General features: G+C 36.2%; 1 protein-coding gene across 1 annotated transcript; it reads right to left on the reverse strand.

Annotated features, from left to right (window-relative positions):
- Positions 1–1,687: 1,687 nt before the first annotated feature.
- On the reverse strand, positions 1,688–17,648 carry LOC121294868 (beta-1,4-galactosyltransferase 1-like). Its single transcript, XM_041219018.1, has 6 exons — positions 15,633–17,648; positions 14,751–14,980; positions 5,563–5,750; positions 4,592–4,714; positions 3,661–3,767; positions 1,688–1,855 (listed from the first exon to the last, which is right to left on the reverse strand). Exons 1-6 carry the CDS (start codon positions 15,919–15,921, stop codon positions 1,782–1,784), a joined length of 1,011 nt encoding a protein of 336 aa, XP_041074952.1. The 5' UTR covers positions 15,922–17,648; the 3' UTR covers positions 1,688–1,781.
- Between the last annotated feature and the right edge of the window lie 630 nt (positions 17,649–18,278).

Consider the following 18,278-nt stretch of genomic DNA (forward strand, 5'->3'; position numbering starts at 1 on the left):
CCCAGACACTTCAAACCAACATCCAAAACAACGTTATGGTAAAAATTACATCACTATATTAAAACCACTCTGCTGCAAACAAAATACAGCACATCTATTCATTTGAAAACAATGGTACATTTAACAAGACCACAAAACAAACACCAAACACGTTTTTTCCGGTTTTACCATTTGAACCAGTGAGACATGAAATCGGTTCACAGATAAGAGCCATACAGCAGACCTGGGCATTGGTAGGGTGGGGCGGTTTATTTAGTTCCTTGATGGGGTTAAATAACTTGATATTACAAATTGATACAGATACAGCATCAATATTAGATATATTTCTATTCGACTCAATAAGTATAAAAGGGCAATTAATGCCTTTTCAGTGAAAAGTAAAAAACAAAACCTTATCCCATTAACTGTTTTACAGCAGTTAAAATAAAATTACATATACAATAGATAAAATTACATATAGGTGTTGTATATATTGCCTACAGTAGTCAAGAGTTGTTTAATACAGTGCGACACAAAAACATGAAGACGCTGAGTAAAGGAAAATTGTTGTGGAATCTGCTAATTGTATAACTTTTTGTATTCCTTCCTCAATTTTGCATTACAGCATGGCTGCATTGCAGACTGCATAATTTAGAATCAACAGCCCGAGCTCTGTATACTAAAGCTACAATCACATCGGGATACAGGCTCAGTGATACTTCCAGAAAAGCAATTTAAAATCTTCCAATGTCTCTATGTAAAAGTGTGTGCAAACATATAAAGACCTGTCTTTATGATCACCTACACTCAGACATTAAACTCCCATTGGTGAACCACTTACTCAGAGGTCACCCTACACATGTGAAGAGATGGGGCAAAAGTAAAAAACCATAGTAGAACATCTCACGGAATTTAGATTTTTTTAAAATTTGGGTCAGACAAGAACTGAGAAGGCACTCTATCTGAAATATATGTAAAGACCAAAATGATTCATACAACCACGATCATCCTCAGCGTTTTACACAGATTAACGAGAGTACAATCAATATCATAAATTGAAATAGTCTCTGTCATGTTTGCCCCATGGTACGTGACATGTCTGCCCTATCCTATATTTGCATACAAAAAATCACACCCACACAAATATTAAGTGTCCTGGTTGATTTAAATGTATGAACTACAGATCACATCATTGCCTCTGTAGAGGATGAGGAAAAGAACCATGTTTGGTTTTTTTGGGGGTGTGATGGCTCCAATAAAGCTTAACATCTACAGTATGTGTGTGGTGCAAACAACGAAGCACGAAGGGTCTTACCTGGGTATGCTGCAACAGATAGGACCGGTTTGTAGCAGGTACAATTACAGATCTATACTGATGTTGAAGAGGGGTTTCTCTTTTTTTGTCCCGTCAGTTTATATACAAATAAAACACATCCCTTTTGTCACTACTGTCCAGTTATTTAAACCAAGAATTGAATTAACTGATGCAGCAGTATTTCTGAGCAATATACAGTAACAGAAACTCTGTATGATTGGTTCTACAATGTCAGGGGCCGAACAACATTTTATTTACATGCAGTAAAACAATTAAGGCAATTTATATATATATATATATATATATATATATATATATATATATATATATATATATATATATATATATATATATATATACACACACACACACACACACACACACAAAACAGTCCTATTTATAAACAAAATTAGCATATACTTGAGGTTACCTTCTTGGCAAGCCAATATCCACAATTATTTCTGTAAATAATGTCATTCTTTTAATTTCAACCACCTTGTAAGACAGGGAATTTATGCCATCTCCATTCATTGTCGGTCATGGTGTGTGTAATTCTGTCAAAACCTGAAAGGAAATTTATATCTATCAGACAAGAACTAATTCTTTATTAAAAAATAAAATAATAATAATAATAATAATAAATAATAATAATAGGAAGTTGAGCAATATATTCTGTACAGCAAAAAAGTATAAATCACATGAGGCTAATTAACCAACAGTTTTTGAAATTGTAACTCAAACCTTTTACATGTATGCCCAATTCGCATAATATAAAAGTTTATAAAACCACAGCTGCAAGACTCACTGAATTAACCATTTATAATATGATCCTGTCCTAGTACAAATGAAAGTGGTTGGAAGTTTAGACCAATAAAATAATAGAACAGTGTTGGTATAAAAGGCAAAATGTGTTTATTTCACTGGCCACATTAAATGTAATCAACCATCCTACTTTGTAGTTTTCCAGTCAGATCACTGTAATTTGTAATCCAGTGTGGTGGGTTTTTTTTTTTTTTTTTTTTAAAGGAGACATCTAGCCATCTTAATATGCTGTTTGGAAAAAAACAGGGGATAATTCATGTAATATTGCTAAACCCAGTAAACCACAAAAATGTATGTGAATGAATTCAATTAGCTCAGGTTAGAAGGAAATTAAAAAGGTAGCTATCTGATATTCAGTGCATGTCTATTTTCATCCCACATTTACATCCCAGTTCTATTCATATGTCATTATAAAATTCTGTTTTGAAATCAGACACAACCCACTTTTTGTGAACAGTATTGACAGAATTATTCTTATTATGATTTCGTTCCTTTTTTTTTCAAAATGAAAAAAAAGTCACTGGCAGCCACTTTCTTTTTTCTAAAAGGCTCTAGAATGCACAACCAGTCTTCGGTGCTTAGCAACAGCAGGTTAAGGCTTGTCTTACATAAGACCTTCAAGCTTTGTGCAACAGTCTTATGTATGTCTTATATATGTGGCAGTATATGGGCTTGGCATTGGGTAAAGTCTAGTAAAAGATGGATAGACCTGGACCCTCGGAGATGGGCATCAACCAGCGGTTTCAGAGCCTTACAAAATGGCTTTATTTTCAGTGGTAACCCCACTGTATCTAATATGTAATTTTAAACAAGTGTTAAAAGATCTGACACTGAATCTAATATTAGCTGTGGTAAAACTATATATTTTTTAATATATTTCTACACAAATCATAGGAATGGCCCATTTTGACTGAAAAGTTCCACCCACTTAAGCAACAAGATATATATATATATATATATATATATATATATATATATATATATATATATATATATATATATATAAAATATCTTTAAATTACTTTAAACCTTTTTATCTTGATATCCCTACAGTTTAAGTTGGTTACCTGTCTTGAGTAGACCTCGGTTATAACCTATAAAACCAACCTTGCTTTTGTTTACAAATGGGGAATTGAAAATCATACAAGCATAAAAAAAGGTTCCAAGTTGTATCTCGGATAACACCTATTGATATCCAGGAAACTACAAAAGGGTTTGATTTTAAATATTTATTTCCTTTTCTTTTGTTCCCTGCCGCTTTGATAAACATCAGTACAGCACAGACTCCAGCTTCCACTGAATGAAACGGACAGTAGTGTACTTTCTATGCAGCTATCATCAGCTATCAAGAGACCTGTGCTTTCAAAATAGCAAAATTTTTCAAAATTATAATAACAATAACAAGAAATGTTGTGCATACCCAGAGGGATTATGGGGAATTACTGCTATAAAATGCAAAGAAAAACCTCATGAAATTGGCATGGTAACATAGTCCCCACTGTGCAGCTGAAGCTCATATTTGCCCTAAAAACCTGTGCTAACATACCTCTGTGGATTAGGTTCATTTTTCTTGTCTCTGTTATGACGGATCATTCGACATTTTCCAATAGTACCGTCTGGACGAGATATTCCCATACCTTTAGAAACAATCCTGTGAAACACAAAAAATAAAACAAACCACATTTACAGTATTAGCAATGCAAGTCATTTATGATCCCATACACTCTTACTCAGCCGCAAGTTCCTTGTTGGATAATTGTTTTGTACACCAATCCTAATTCTATGCAATAGAAAACATTGTTTACTTTTAGCTGAAAGAGAGAAGGACAAGATATAATGGACATTTAATGTATAAATGTGTACATACACACATTCCAGTATATACCAAATGAAGTTTGCTACGGTATTTTCACAATCAGAGTTCTCCAATGAAAAAAGAACCCACGAATGCAGCCAGTACACGAAAGAGTTGTGCTTATGTAGAATGTTGTAAATGGAAAGTGAACAAAAACAAATCAATCATTCTCAAGGGCACAATGAAGGGGAATGGCAAGGGGAACATTAAGTACAATGCCAATATGTAAAAACATGTAATCCATGTAAGAGAAATGGCCAGACACATTGAAATAATGAGGCAGTTCACTTTTACTACAAAACAAATGATAATTGAACATAACTTAAGTCATAGAATACAGTGCTGCACCAAATCTGAAGACAATAACTTAGCCTGTGGTTTACATCACTTACAGGAACAGAGGTTAAAACAACTGCTGGGGTGAGCGTGGATATGTCTAAATAATCTAAGTATTTCCAGGTTTATTTATCTAGGATAAGCGTTTATCGTAACTTTTTTTTTTTTTTTTATTGCTCAAGTACTACAGACTCTGCACAGAGCTACAGATCCATGCTGTTTGCAAAACTAATAGAAGCCTTTGAAAATGTTGAAGACAAAGCTGTTTCACGTGAAGTCTGTACCTGTTGTAGATATCATCATCTTCACCTCCCCACCCCCAGTAGTTGTTGGGGAAGCCATTGATCTTTTCAAACTGCTCCTTGCTTAAAGAAGATATACCTCCAAAGAACTGTTTATATGGCAAACTGAAAGACAAAATTATTATCGGTTTCACTTGTTAAACTTAAAATTCTGCAACCACCACTTTTGACAAAACAGGTCTCCATTTATACACTATGTGCTTGCAGCTCATCTCATATGAACAGATGCAAAGGTATACAGTATATTTGACAGCGATAGTCATATTCCAATCACCACAACTGACACAGAAAACGTTTAATACAAAACTAATTCCTTGTCTGTTTCTAGCTTTCCTGACTGACCGCAAAACATAACCTTCACTATGCTTACATCCACACTAATACTCGCTTACTGCGCCTGAATGCCTAAATTAATATTAATTTAATTTGTATTTATTTATCATTAAATCGACTTGGGTGAAGCACCTCACTCGCAGGTGCAGACAGACATTACAAAAGATAAAGAAAGAGCCATTGGGTATACAGCCAACTGGGATATGGATTTTAAACAAATACTTAATATTTCTTAATCAGGAGACAACTTATTCCATGCACAAAATGCTGTGTGAGAAAATTAATTAACAACAAAAGTTAATTCATTAAGGATGTGGTCTAGACAAAATCCAAGCTATTATTGAATCGGTTTACATGAATCTCTGGGAAGTTCATTGGGGCAAACATCAAAAGTAGAGCTACAATGTAAATGTCTTGGAAATGTTTTCTTAAATTTAAAAATGTACAATGAAGGTTAATGGTTAAACTAAAAGTGATGTTATTGCTTTAATGATCTGAAAATGTATTAAATGGTCAAAAAGAACAACAAAAAAAAAATACTATTTTCCCTGGATTTTGTATTTATGGTGTGCAAATAACTCTTTATTTTTTTAACTTTTTTTTTTTTTTTTTTTACTTACCTGAAGCCAAATTTATCCATAGATACAGCGATGTGTCTTGGCTGACTAAAACACTTGTAGATGTTGCGGTCGTCCATTGGGATCAAGTCCACATCGCTGAACACAAAGCAATCATAATCATATTCTTTTAAAGCTTCAGCATAGCCTACATTCAGCAGCTTAGCCCGATTGAAAGTTTCTTCTCCTTTCTGTTTAAAAAAAAAAAAAAAAAAAAAAAGTTCAGTCTTCTGAACCTTCTGGTTCAGTTATACTGAGAAGTCTTGTAAAGGTACTGTACAACAAAAAAAATAAGTTCTGTCCTAGTAATATTTTATTCATGTTATGAGTATTTAATTAAACATTAGGTCTTTGTGTAGTAAAGACAGGGTTTAATACTAAACTGAGCACAGTTCTCTTAAGTTTATGCACCAACAGAGAGGGTTAAGTAACACATTATTGTAATGTTAACTTCCCATAGCACAGCTTTGTTTTAATTGTGTTAAAAGTTTGTTTTAAACATGTTTTGGCTTGCAACAGTTTACCACCTTGCCAGAATCTGTGCAACAACTTACTGTCAAATGACTACACAGCGACTTGGTGTTCAACATACGACTGTACACAGTACATATATTTATATATTAGTAATATATATATATATATATATATATATATATATATATATATATATATATATATATATATATATCTATATATATATATATATATATATATATATATATATATATATATATATATATATATATATATACAATATACATATATATATAATATATATGATATGTGTGTGTATATAACATATATATATCGTTGTATATGTGGTGTATCATTATACACACACACACACACACACACACACACACAATAAATAAATAAATAGGGGATCAACATAGCTGGTCTTCAGATTTGGGTAACAGTGGACCAACTGTGGACAGAAGAAGTGGAACATCTGTTAGGTCATCGGCTGCCATACCCCATTTGTGTCAAGGTACGACGAGTTGTGCATTCTTTTATGGGTCTTTTGGCACCAATGTTGTACTGGACTGTCAGTTGACTAACTGTAGCCCATCTGTTGCTCTGCATAATTCGTGTCAGCCTCCTTTGGCCTCTTACATCAATGAGTCGTTTTTGACCACTGGCCTGCCATTGGCTGGATGTCCTTTCGGAGGTGGACCATCCTTGATGCACAAGGGAAACTGCTGAGCGTGAAAAACCCAGCAGCATTGCAGTTCTTGACACACTCAAACCAGCGCGCCCGGCACCTACTACCATACCCCGTTCAAAGGCACTTCAATCTTCTGTCTTGCCCATTTACCCTCTTAATGACACACATATACAATACATGTCTCAAATGTGTCAAGGCATAAAAATCCTTCTTTAACCTGTGTCCCCTTCATCACACTGATTGAAGTGGATTTAACAGGTTACATCAATAAGGGATCACAGCTTTCACCTGGATTCACCTCGTCAGTCTATTTCATGGAAAGAAGTGTTCCTAATGTTTTGTATACTCAGTGTGTATATACATATATTAGAGGTCGGCATGGGTAACCAAAGGCCCAGGTTTCAAATTACCTGACGCTACCCGGGTCTCGTTTTACTATCCGGGTTTCGATATATTAATTTGAGAATTTAAAGAAAATATTGAAAACATGATAATATAGTTGTAAGAACGGGTCTCTGGCCGGCATAATACAGACAACGTTAAAACAAGCTTTTGCATTAAACCTTTTTTTTAACTGACAGGTTATCAATGTTTTACAGAAACAATAACACAGAGAGCGGCAAGTACAACTCAATAATAATAACTGCGGTGACTGTTCTCAGGACCTAAATCAGAACCAAAACATCATAACGACAGGGCTCTACAGTGCGACTAATTTGGTTGCATATGAGACAAAATGTGCTCGTGTGAAACTAGAAATTCCTAAAGGTTGACTATAAAAAATGTTTGTTTTTTTTTTTTTTTTTTTTTTTTTGCTGGAAAGTATAAAACATTAAAAGTGTTTAAAAGTGTAGTTTTGTATTTCTACACTCTCCCCTGCAGCTTCCAGTGCGTGTCGGGGTGCCTGCATCGGCCCCACTTCTGACAATATAGTGACTGTGTGCTGGGTTTCCAGTGGGGGTGCTGAAAAGGCAGGATACCAGGGCTGGTTTTAATAGCAGTTAAAACCATTCTTTTTATTAGCTCTCTCTCTCCCAAAAAGCCAAGTCAAAAAGTCTTGTCAAACTGTCTGGAAAGAAGCAGCCATCGCACTGATAAATCAGTGAAATTGGCAGGGCATGGGGTTTGTAGTTTTTCAATGTATGATTAACAGTGGACACAAATAAACTACATTCCCAGAGTACATTACAATTGAGCTATGAGAGGATGCGTTGTTAAATTCATTCAAGGTTGCTGCTGCGGCATGCAAGACTGTGGTTGACCCGTGTGAGCTGAAAGCTTATTGGGACAAAAGTTTAGTTATCTTTAACTGACTAATTAGGAGCTAGCTTGTTCTTACATTAAAATGTCGAAAGCAGCTAGCCTTCAACTGTAAATATTTATAAATACGAACATATTAATGGATACACTTTCAAATACAGTTTGCCCACTTTTCGCAAGTTTTGTACCATTTGTTTTGAAGAATAAAAGGACATATAACATACACGATTAAAAAAATAAAATACAAATCCGTTCTCTCTCTCATCGAATTCTTGTACGTCACCAGCTCAGTCGGCTACTCTGGTTAAGGCAAATGTGATATTGTTTATCAATATGTTTATTAGCGCTGATATATATTTATTAAAAATACACAACTCCTTACCCATTTTCAAAAGATTTGGCACTTGTGAATTACAATTACATTGATAATATTATCTCCGTACAAGACAAACTTCCACAGTGGGAGCGGTCATTTTGGTTTTGCTGCAGTTCACCGACTCTCGACTGAGAATCCGCTGCTTCAGCGGTGCATGTAGTGATGAATTTAACAACACACCCACAGTTAAGATTTTTTTCCACTTATCTACACACAATACTCCACACTGTTAAGACGGAAAAAAGTATTTATTGTGAAAAAAATTATATATATATTATATACAAAACTGAAAGATCATAATTTAACCCTAACCCCAGTTAATACTTGGTGGAAGCAATTTTGGCAGCAATTACAGCTGTGAGTCTGTTGGGATAGGTCTCTACCAACTTTGCACACCTAAATTTGGCAATATTTGACCATTCTTCACAAAACTGTTCAAGCTCTGTCAAGTTTCTTGGGGAGCGTTGATGGACAGCAATCGAAGTCATGCCACAAATTTTCAATTGGATTTAGGTCGGGGCTCTGACTGGGCCACTCAAGGACATTTATCTTTTTTTTCCTTAGCCAGTCCAGTGTAGCTTTGGCTGTGTGCTTTGGGTCATTGTCATGCTGAAAGGTGAACTTCCGTCCCAGTTTCAGCTTTCTTGCAGAGGGCAGCAGGTTTTCCTCAAAGACTTCTCTGTACTGTGCTCCATTCACTTTCCCTTCTATCCTGACAAGTGTCGCAGTCCCTACCGATGAGAAACATCCCCATAACATGATGCTGCCACCACCATGCTTCACAGTAGGGATGGTGTTCTTTGGGTGATGCACTGTGTTGGGTTTGCGCCAAACATATCACTTTGCATTTAGGCCAAAAAGTTCAATTTTAGTTTCGTCAGACCACAAAACTTTTTGCCACATGGATACAGAATCTCCAGAGTGTTTTTTTGCATACTTCAAACAGGATTCAAGGTGGGCTTTCTTGAGTAATGGCTTCCTTCTTGCCACCCTAACATACAGGCCAGATTTGTGGAGTGCTTGGGATATTGTTGTTACATGAACACTTTGACCAGTCTTGGCCATAAAAGCCTGTAGCTCTTGTAAAGTTGCCATTGGCCCTTCTGATCAGTCTCCTTGCTCGGTCATCCAGTTTCAAGAGACGGCCTAATCTAGGCAGGGTCTTGGTGGCGCCATACACCTTCCACTTCTTAATAATCATCTTGACCGTGCTCCAAGGGATATTCAAGGCTTTTGACATTTTTTTTCACATCCCCTGTGCCTTTTAACAACTTTGTCCCAGAGTTCTTTTGAAAGCGCCTTGGTGCTCACGATTGAAATGCACTACCCAGCAGAGGGAACCTACAGGAACTACTGAATGTATCGTGAAATCATGCAAATCACTACAATTTAACACAGGTGGAGGCCACTTAACTTGGTGTGTGATTTTTTGAAGGCGATTGGTTACACCTGAGCTAATTTGGGATTGCTATTACAAGGGGGGGTGGATATTTATCCAACCAAGCTATTTCAATTTTTATCTTTAATTAATTTTCTACAAATTTCTAGATATATTTTCAAATACACCCAGTAACTCTTTCTAATGGTCCATCATCCATACATTTCCAAAACATGCGAGATGAACTTTTGAACTGAGGTTATTCTTTTTTGGTACCAGGGAGTTCCTGAACACAGTATGCAAGTGAATACATACAGAAGAATACACATAGAAAGATGTGTTTAATATATAACACCTATGTTGGTTTAATTATTCCAATCCTGGGTTAAAAATATATATTCCCTTTTAACATCAAAAAACATCCTCCTTAGTAGGCTGGCTTTATTACATGTATAGATGTGGTTTAACAATTAACTAATATATAATGGATGGAGTCTGATAGAAGGTTCATAGCAAACTTCTAAGTCTACAATTATAGATCCAATTATTTTCACTTAAATCCAGTCTATCAAGCACAGTCAAAATATAAAAGTCTCATTTTAGATATTCAATGCTTTAAACTAAACTTGACCTCTCTCTGTTTTTACAAAGATACTGTTCAGGCAAGTTTCAGATCACTTGCTTTTCTGCCAAGGTCATTCATCATTAATAGAAGACTCTTCTGTAAGCATTTTCTCAGATGTATGGCATTCTTACTAGATCTAAACATGGGCCTATGCTCTTGCTCCCCTCACTTATTTTACCAGGTCTTCATTCATTTCTATGATTTAATGAAGTCACAGACAGTTCACCATATACTCCCTTTCATGTACCACAAGGTATTTTTTTAAAAAAGATCAATCATCATAGAAACCTTTGATTTTAAACTGCTGACCAGTAAGTCTAGCTTCAATTCCCAAGAGTTATTTTCTCCAGCTACCCATTAACACCCACGTCTGCGCTAAAGTTTCACTTCTGCATGAACGTTTCTGTTTAGCCATATTTTTGTCGCTTGAGACACACCATGAGCCAGATTGCAGCAGGGATGAAGAAACATTTGGGCCGATGGTTCAATCCAGAGAACTTTGACACGATTTCACAGTGGTTTTGATAAAGCAGGGCTGACAGATGCAAGTACACAATTCCCGTATCAATGCCCCTGAAGCTGCTTGTTACTGATGCTTCCATCCAAGCTTCTCTGGACTGAACCATCTGTCCAAATGTTGATTACAGCAAATGTTTCTAAATCCCTGCTGCAATCTGGCTCATGGTGTGTCTCAAGCGACAAAAATATGGCTAAAAAGAATAAACAAAGTTCCTTGCAGAAGTGAAACTTTAACGCAGGCGTGGGCGTTTGTTATTACGTCAGCTCATGAACAGCCATCAAAGAATTTTGTCTCGCTCAACCAGGGTCAAAGCATGTCAACCCACATCCTGAGTTGGGTCACTGGGACCTGGGTTAATCCAGGTATGTGGTTTCACACTATGCAGGATTGTGACCAGGTTAGCCAGGACCCGGGTGGGAGTGCCAGTGTGAAAGGGGCTTTGGATGGAAGCATTTGTAATACGCTCTTTCTGGGGCATTGATTATTATTTATCTGTGTCTGTCACGCAGGTCAACCCTGCTTTAACAAAAGCAGTGTGAAATTGTGTACCCAACCCACAAGACACCGGGTCCTGACCCGGGTAGAGCATGCAAGTGTGAAAGGGGCTTTAGAACTCCAATAAAGTCACCATTATTTGCAGTCCCAAACCAAAACCTGTTGATTACTACTTTCCTGCATAACTAAAATCACCTCCATTGTAACTGTAGTACCCATGTCAACAGTTGACTGCAAGCGTGGTTTCAGCTGCTACAATGTAATAAAAACAGATTCAAGAAATCAGTTTAAAGTGACACATGTAAACCTGTCAAATCTTGACAACATTAATAATTTTCTTTTAGAATGCTTTCCAACATTGATGTAGTGACAAAAAATGCTGGGTTATGGTTTGAATAGTTTTGCATCATTTGGCCAGCTCTCCCAAAAATGTAACCTACCTCAAAACACAATTTTTTCATTACTTGAAAATTCGCAACTTTGAGCAAAACAAAGTGGCTCAGTTTCCTCCACTGCCTGCCAAATCCACTATTAATTCAATTCTAGAATTTAACCCTGACCCTGACTGTAGGGGTTTTATATCTAAAATTGAAACCATTATACTATCTCAGCATTGCCCTTCACTGCACACTGAAAACCCTGTGGGAACAGGATCTAAACCTCCAGCTAATTGATGACATTTGGACCTCTGTCTTTGACACCCTCTCTCAATCCTTACAAGTACCCACTGACCCCACTCCACTCATTGTAATTTTTGGTGTGGTACCAGACAATGTTCCCCTAACAGGGCTGCAGTCAGAAACAGTAGCCTTTGCAACCCTACTGGCTAGGTGTCTGATATTGTTTGGTTGGAAACAGGCTGCTCCACCCTCTCATGTACTGTCTTAAATTGGAAAAAATATAGTTTACACTTAGGGATCCACTGCGAAATGTATGTAATGTATACAGAAATGTATAAAATGTGCGAAATGTTATACAGCATGGCAACCCTTTCTCTTCTATGTTGATAGGCTGAGACTGCCCTCCATTCTGTAAAATAAATAAAAAATAATCATGTCTGTCTGTCTCTTTGTCTGTCTCTCTCTCATTTAAAATCTGTTAAATTGTGTTTTATTTTATTTCTTGTTTAATCTGTAAATACCAATAAACAGGATATGACTTCTTTTTTATATGAAAAGCACTTGGTAGGCTATAAAAACGATGCTGGTTCTGTTTCACTGCAAACGTATGTGTTTTACTGCCATGTCATACTCTAACAATTCCAAAAGTTGAAGAGTAAACAAGGAAGCAAAATCCATTTTATTATGGTGCAAGAGTAATGTATTACACAACAGTGTATATAAAAGATACCTGTCTATCTATATTACAGTAATTTAAGGTACAAGTGAAATAAAAACAGGATGTGTAACACAGCAACTACTGAATTTCTCAAGTGACTAAAGTTTATTGAAAGGATTAGTTCCTAGCGGTCCCTACTCGTTCTACACACAACCTATCTACAAAGCAGTACCAAAATACAGTTACAAAAATACAAGCAGCAGGGAAAACCCTGCTGACCATGCTGGGACGTTAACTGCACCTGTTGTTTTGAGCCCTCACAGGTTTTAAGAGCATTTAAAACGTGTGGACAGGGCTTAATGGGGGAGATACACAAATCATATCTATCTTCTTATTTTGTATTTGCTGATTTTGACATTGCAGATGTTTAACCAAGAGCAAACCCCACTGGCATAAAGTCACCTCTTTCAAGGGTGTCTTGGAAAACGCTTAAAGAAAGAAACAAATGTTTAACCAGCTGTTTGAAAGTCACGGCTGAGATATTAATTTCACTCAACTATATTGTGGTTAAAAAGAAAGCTTCTCCAATACGTGTCACCACATAAAAAAAAAAAAAAAAAAAAGAGAGAAATAATACTCCCACATTACCAGCGATGCGGACCAGTTCATTGTTCAGAGAAGAATGTGAAGCATAGCAACCATCTCTGCTTCTGTGAGAGCGCTTCGCTACAGACAAGACTAACAGGTAAAGGATAACTAAGGAAGGAGGATTGAAAGAGAAAGAAACAAGAAGAAACAGAATGAGAGGGTACTGAAAAAAAAGAAAGTTAAAGAAGCTGTGGTGTTTGTTCAAACAGAGCACTGCATAACTAGTTCAAAGTTTGTGAGGAATATAAACATGTGAAGTAAACTAAAAAGACACCCTTTACTACAAAAGTAGGTTAGTTAAAGCTAAAAACTTAATATATTCAAATCTGACATTTAACATGAAATCTAACACTTATATTGACAGACTTATAGATCACGTGCATACATCTGGAAATTGATTTTAAGCTATGACAGTCATTCCACATGAAAGCAACCAAAAGTGGATGCACTACCCTTATAAAAGTTTACTAGAGTAAATGTGCACAGCAACTGTACAGTTTGCAGTGTTTTTTTATATATATATATATATATATATATATATATATATATATATATATATATATATATACTTTACTATACCACGCTGGCCTTAATAATACTTGTGTTATACACTTTGCTATGCTTTTACTAAGGGGAACTTTAAGGGTAGCACAGATTTCATTCAAATTTCCCACATGTAAAATATTCAATTTACATCCACTTTCACTCCTTGTATAACCCTAAACAGATCTGGGCTCAATTTGCAAAGATAAGTAAAATAAATGAAAATATAATATTCCCTTACATCTTTGGCTGACAAATAACATTTGTCATCAAGATTTGTATTATTCACACAGTAAAGCATAACCCGTCAGTAAGCACTTACTGGCACAATACGCGGGCCAGTGTTTGTTTTAATGGTATGAATTAAGGAATCTTTTCTGCTATTGCACTTACATGTTTTTTGAGTGGCTGTGAGAGATTCTCTTAAATAATACTGTAACCCTAGCTAAATAAAGTCCTTACAAATTTCATCACATGACACTAATGGACAAATGGTTCTGTAGATATTTATTGTTTGAAATATGCATCTCCCAACGGATATGCATCCCCAACAGGAGAAAATTCAGGTAGTTTCAGAATATGAAATACCACACCTTCTCCACTCATGGCATCTTTTACTGCTGAATAACCCCCCTCCCCCTGAATATATTGCAAAGATGGGTGCTAATTTTAGAGAAATGCTAATATTTAAAAAGGTTCCCAAAGATATTAAGAATGTTTTACAGGAGCCAATTAGTCTGCCACTCCTTAATCTGCAGGGGTTCACAGTAATGGATATAGAAAATTAATATCATGCAGAAATCATTTAGGCCTAGAACACGGACATAAAAAAAAAAAAAACCTGTCTTGACATAACTAAGAAACAGAAATGTCACATGACATTATAAATATAGGCTTTTTTACCTGATGTATCACATAAACACCATAATCAAGCTGCTGCCGCTGCAGAATGGGGTGCAGATAGTACAGCCAGTACTTGAGATGCTCCTCCCGGTTTCTGAATGGAATGATGACAGCCACTTTCTGAAGAGCTTTACAGTTTTGTGGGGTAAACCGCCCTCCCTCTTGTAGTGCTGGATTCTTGCTTTCCTCCAAATCAACTGGCTGGGAAAACTCAATCCTAAGTGGGCCCACTTTTGGGAGAGAAAATAAAATACCAAACGTTAAACTAGATAAATATATTCTGGTAAATGTAGCCACTAACTTTCATCATGAAACTTTCATCAACTTTCAAATTTCACCACTAATCATTATCATGGCATCTGCACCATGGTGCTGGGCTTTCTTTCGTTAACCTGCTTTCCTTGAAAACTAATACCTATTCAATAGTATATTTGTACAAAATTGTTTCCAAATTGGGTCATTGTTTGTTGTGTTGCTGACAGGAGTCTAAAAACCTCAGCATTTTAACATGAAAATTCCTGCAAAGGAGGCATGTGTTTTACTCAGCTACATTCTCAGGGTCTCCAGCGTTTTACACTCAGTTTTAATTGATTTGTTGAGAATAACAAACGCTGAGGATTCATGGATGAAACATTTTTTTCTGGGAAGCTGATAAACACTATTAATGGCAACTGCCAGACGAGTTTACGTGTTGAATACCCAAGAGAGAAACTGTTTTCGTTTTCAAAATAGTTGTGTACAGTAAATTATAGTAGTTTGCCACGCATTATCCAAAAAGTATCTGCAAAAAAATAAATAAATAAAAACATATCCAACAGACGCTTGGGGCTATAATATAAAACATACCAAACCCGTTCATGAGATTAGGCAGCAAGTTCTTACCGAGAAGTGGCGATGTTTCGGGACATTTTTCGAGTTCTTTAGGTTTGGTTTCTTCTGCTTCCGTAAATGGTGCATTAGTTTCCGTTATTGGTGAGACAGTGTTGAAGTCTATGTGTTTCTGTTGTTGTTGGTTTCGGACAAAAAAGCTGTTTTTAAAGATTTCAAAGGTATTGCAATAATACAGCACAGTAACCGAGAGATGAATTGCGCAGAAAACCACAACCACTGTGCAAGTTTTCTGGAGAAAACTGCCAGGTATGTTCACAACGGCAGGGGATGTATCTGGCATTATACTGGTTTCTGATCAACCAAAACGTGTGTCTCAATATAGCAGTATACTAGTTATTAATGTTTATTTTTCATACAATACTGTGTATGGCTGTACTGTGACGTACACTGTAATTTGACTTTCACAAGCAGGGCGTGTAACCCGTATAGTTTTACGACTTGAGTTGAAGGCAAGTAAATGGCTTCAGATGTACATTTTAAAGTAGATGAAAATAAATAAGTAAACGATTGTTTAGGTTAATAGTACCCACACAGAAATAATCCAAACAAATAATAATTACAATAACAGTATCTCACGTTTCCGTGTCCTATACTTTCCAAGTGGTGATATTATTATTACGGTGATTATATTTTTAGTTAAATTTGCTGTTTATTTTTCCTTTTCTTTACTCTTATTAACGTCGTCCCTTGGTTAACCATCTAGCATTAGACCTAGTTTTATCAGATATATTATTAAAAAAAAAAAAAAAAAAAAAAAAAAAGTCCGTTTTGTTAATTTCTCTCTAGTACAAGTTCTCGTTTGCAGAAAGTCACAGAAACCCTACCAGCGTCTTTCCTGGCTGGATATTTTGATTGTAATGAAAAGCAGGCCAATTATACTCCGGGAATTGCTTTTGCTAAATCAAACCAGAATTGGTTAACCTATTCAAACAAATATCTCCTCTTTCCTCTCGCTCTCGGAAATTGCAAACATCTAAAGTAGCATAGTTTTGTTTCCTAAACACCTCCTACTTTGCAGGAGGTGCACGGGAAACCGTTTGTAGGCGTGTCTGTTTCATCAAAGTTGTAAAATTAGAGGGACAACGTTTGTGAACAGTTAAAATGTATTGTGATACAATATGTACAATCATTATTTAACGTGTGAACCATATAAATGAATGTAACCTTTGATAACATAAGATGTATGTAAAATAATAACTATTACAAACTAAACAGACGCCCTCTGCAACACGTAGGCGAAAAAAACCCCACCTGTAATGATGCAAAGATATTGCATGCGTTCACGCAGATTCTTGTTGATCAGCGCAGTTTCTCTGGATACGTGTGCCCAGGGAGCAGCAACAAGAAGTGTGCGAGAGAACAGACGATCTATCTGTACATTTATTTTTATTTTTATGTATTGTACATTATCAAATTGTATTTTTTTTTTCTAAAACTACAAATTATATGTCATTCGTGTAATGTTTCTTTTTTGTAAAGTGAGGAACTGTTGTTGGTTCTTTAACATTTTTATTTTTGGTATCTCATTGTAACGACCTCGGGAGAGCTGCCGTCCCCTTTAAGATTCTCGGAGTACGTCGTCCAACCGGATTCTCAGAAGCGAGAGATGGGCGGGGCTGTATATAAGGGCTGCAGGCCAAACCATAACCAAGTACAGACTCAATGATCACAGCCTGGTCGTCGAAAACAGGCCTTCATAAAAAGAGCTGGCTGGCTAGACAGAACAGGCTGTGCAATCACTGTGAGCTGGGAGAAGTCGAAAAAGAACTGCACTTCCTGCTCTCCTGCTCCAAATTTTGCCAAATAAGGGACACATACCTCCCTAAGTTCTCGAGTCAGTTGGCCCAGTTTCCACACCTGTCTGACCCGGAGAAACTGCCGATCCTGCTGGGACAGGAGGCTCTGACAACAGAGCTAGCAGCCCAGGATGTGTCTGCCTGTCACAGCCCGAGGTACACTGTGTAGACACACAGTAGAGCTGCACTGTTTATTGTTAAATTAGATTTTTTTTTTGGGGGGGGGAGGGGGTTATACTGTTTACATTCTGTTAAGGAGGGAAAGGGGGAGGGATTGATATTGTGTGTCATTGACATTATATTTTATTTTATGTAACATGTATGTTGAAATGCTTTGGCAACACTGGATCACTCCTGTCATGTTAATAAAGCCAGTTTGAATTTGAATTTGAATTGACACGCAGTGAGCACTCTTCACTGCTTTGGGGGTTAACCAAAGTTCAGTGTTACATTTTATTTACCTATGTGGTCATTGTTATGTTGTTTATTATTTATTATTTTACCATGATTTCTACCTTTACCATTATTCCATTTGCTAGCTATTCATTGGGAATTTTCACTTGGACTTTATTCAATTAATTTATTATTTTTATTTTACTTATTTTTGCAATTAACAATTTTTATTTATTTTGTAAATGAATGTTCATAATGTGTACATGATATATTGTTTATTGCATTATGTAATTGCTTTGACAACACTGCTAATTGTTAGTCATGCCAATAAAGCAACATTGAATTACATTTAGAGAGAGAGAGATTTTTCCATCTAAAAAACTCTTATCACCATAAAGCCCTGCAATACCAAGAGCAGAGCCAACAGAAGAGTCCCCTCAGCCAACTG

This window comes from Polyodon spathula, chromosome 2 (genome assembly GCF_017654505.1).
Source record: "Polyodon spathula isolate WHYD16114869_AA chromosome 2, ASM1765450v1, whole genome shotgun sequence".
Taxonomy (NCBI): Eukaryota; Metazoa; Chordata; class Actinopteri; order Acipenseriformes; family Polyodontidae; genus Polyodon; species Polyodon spathula.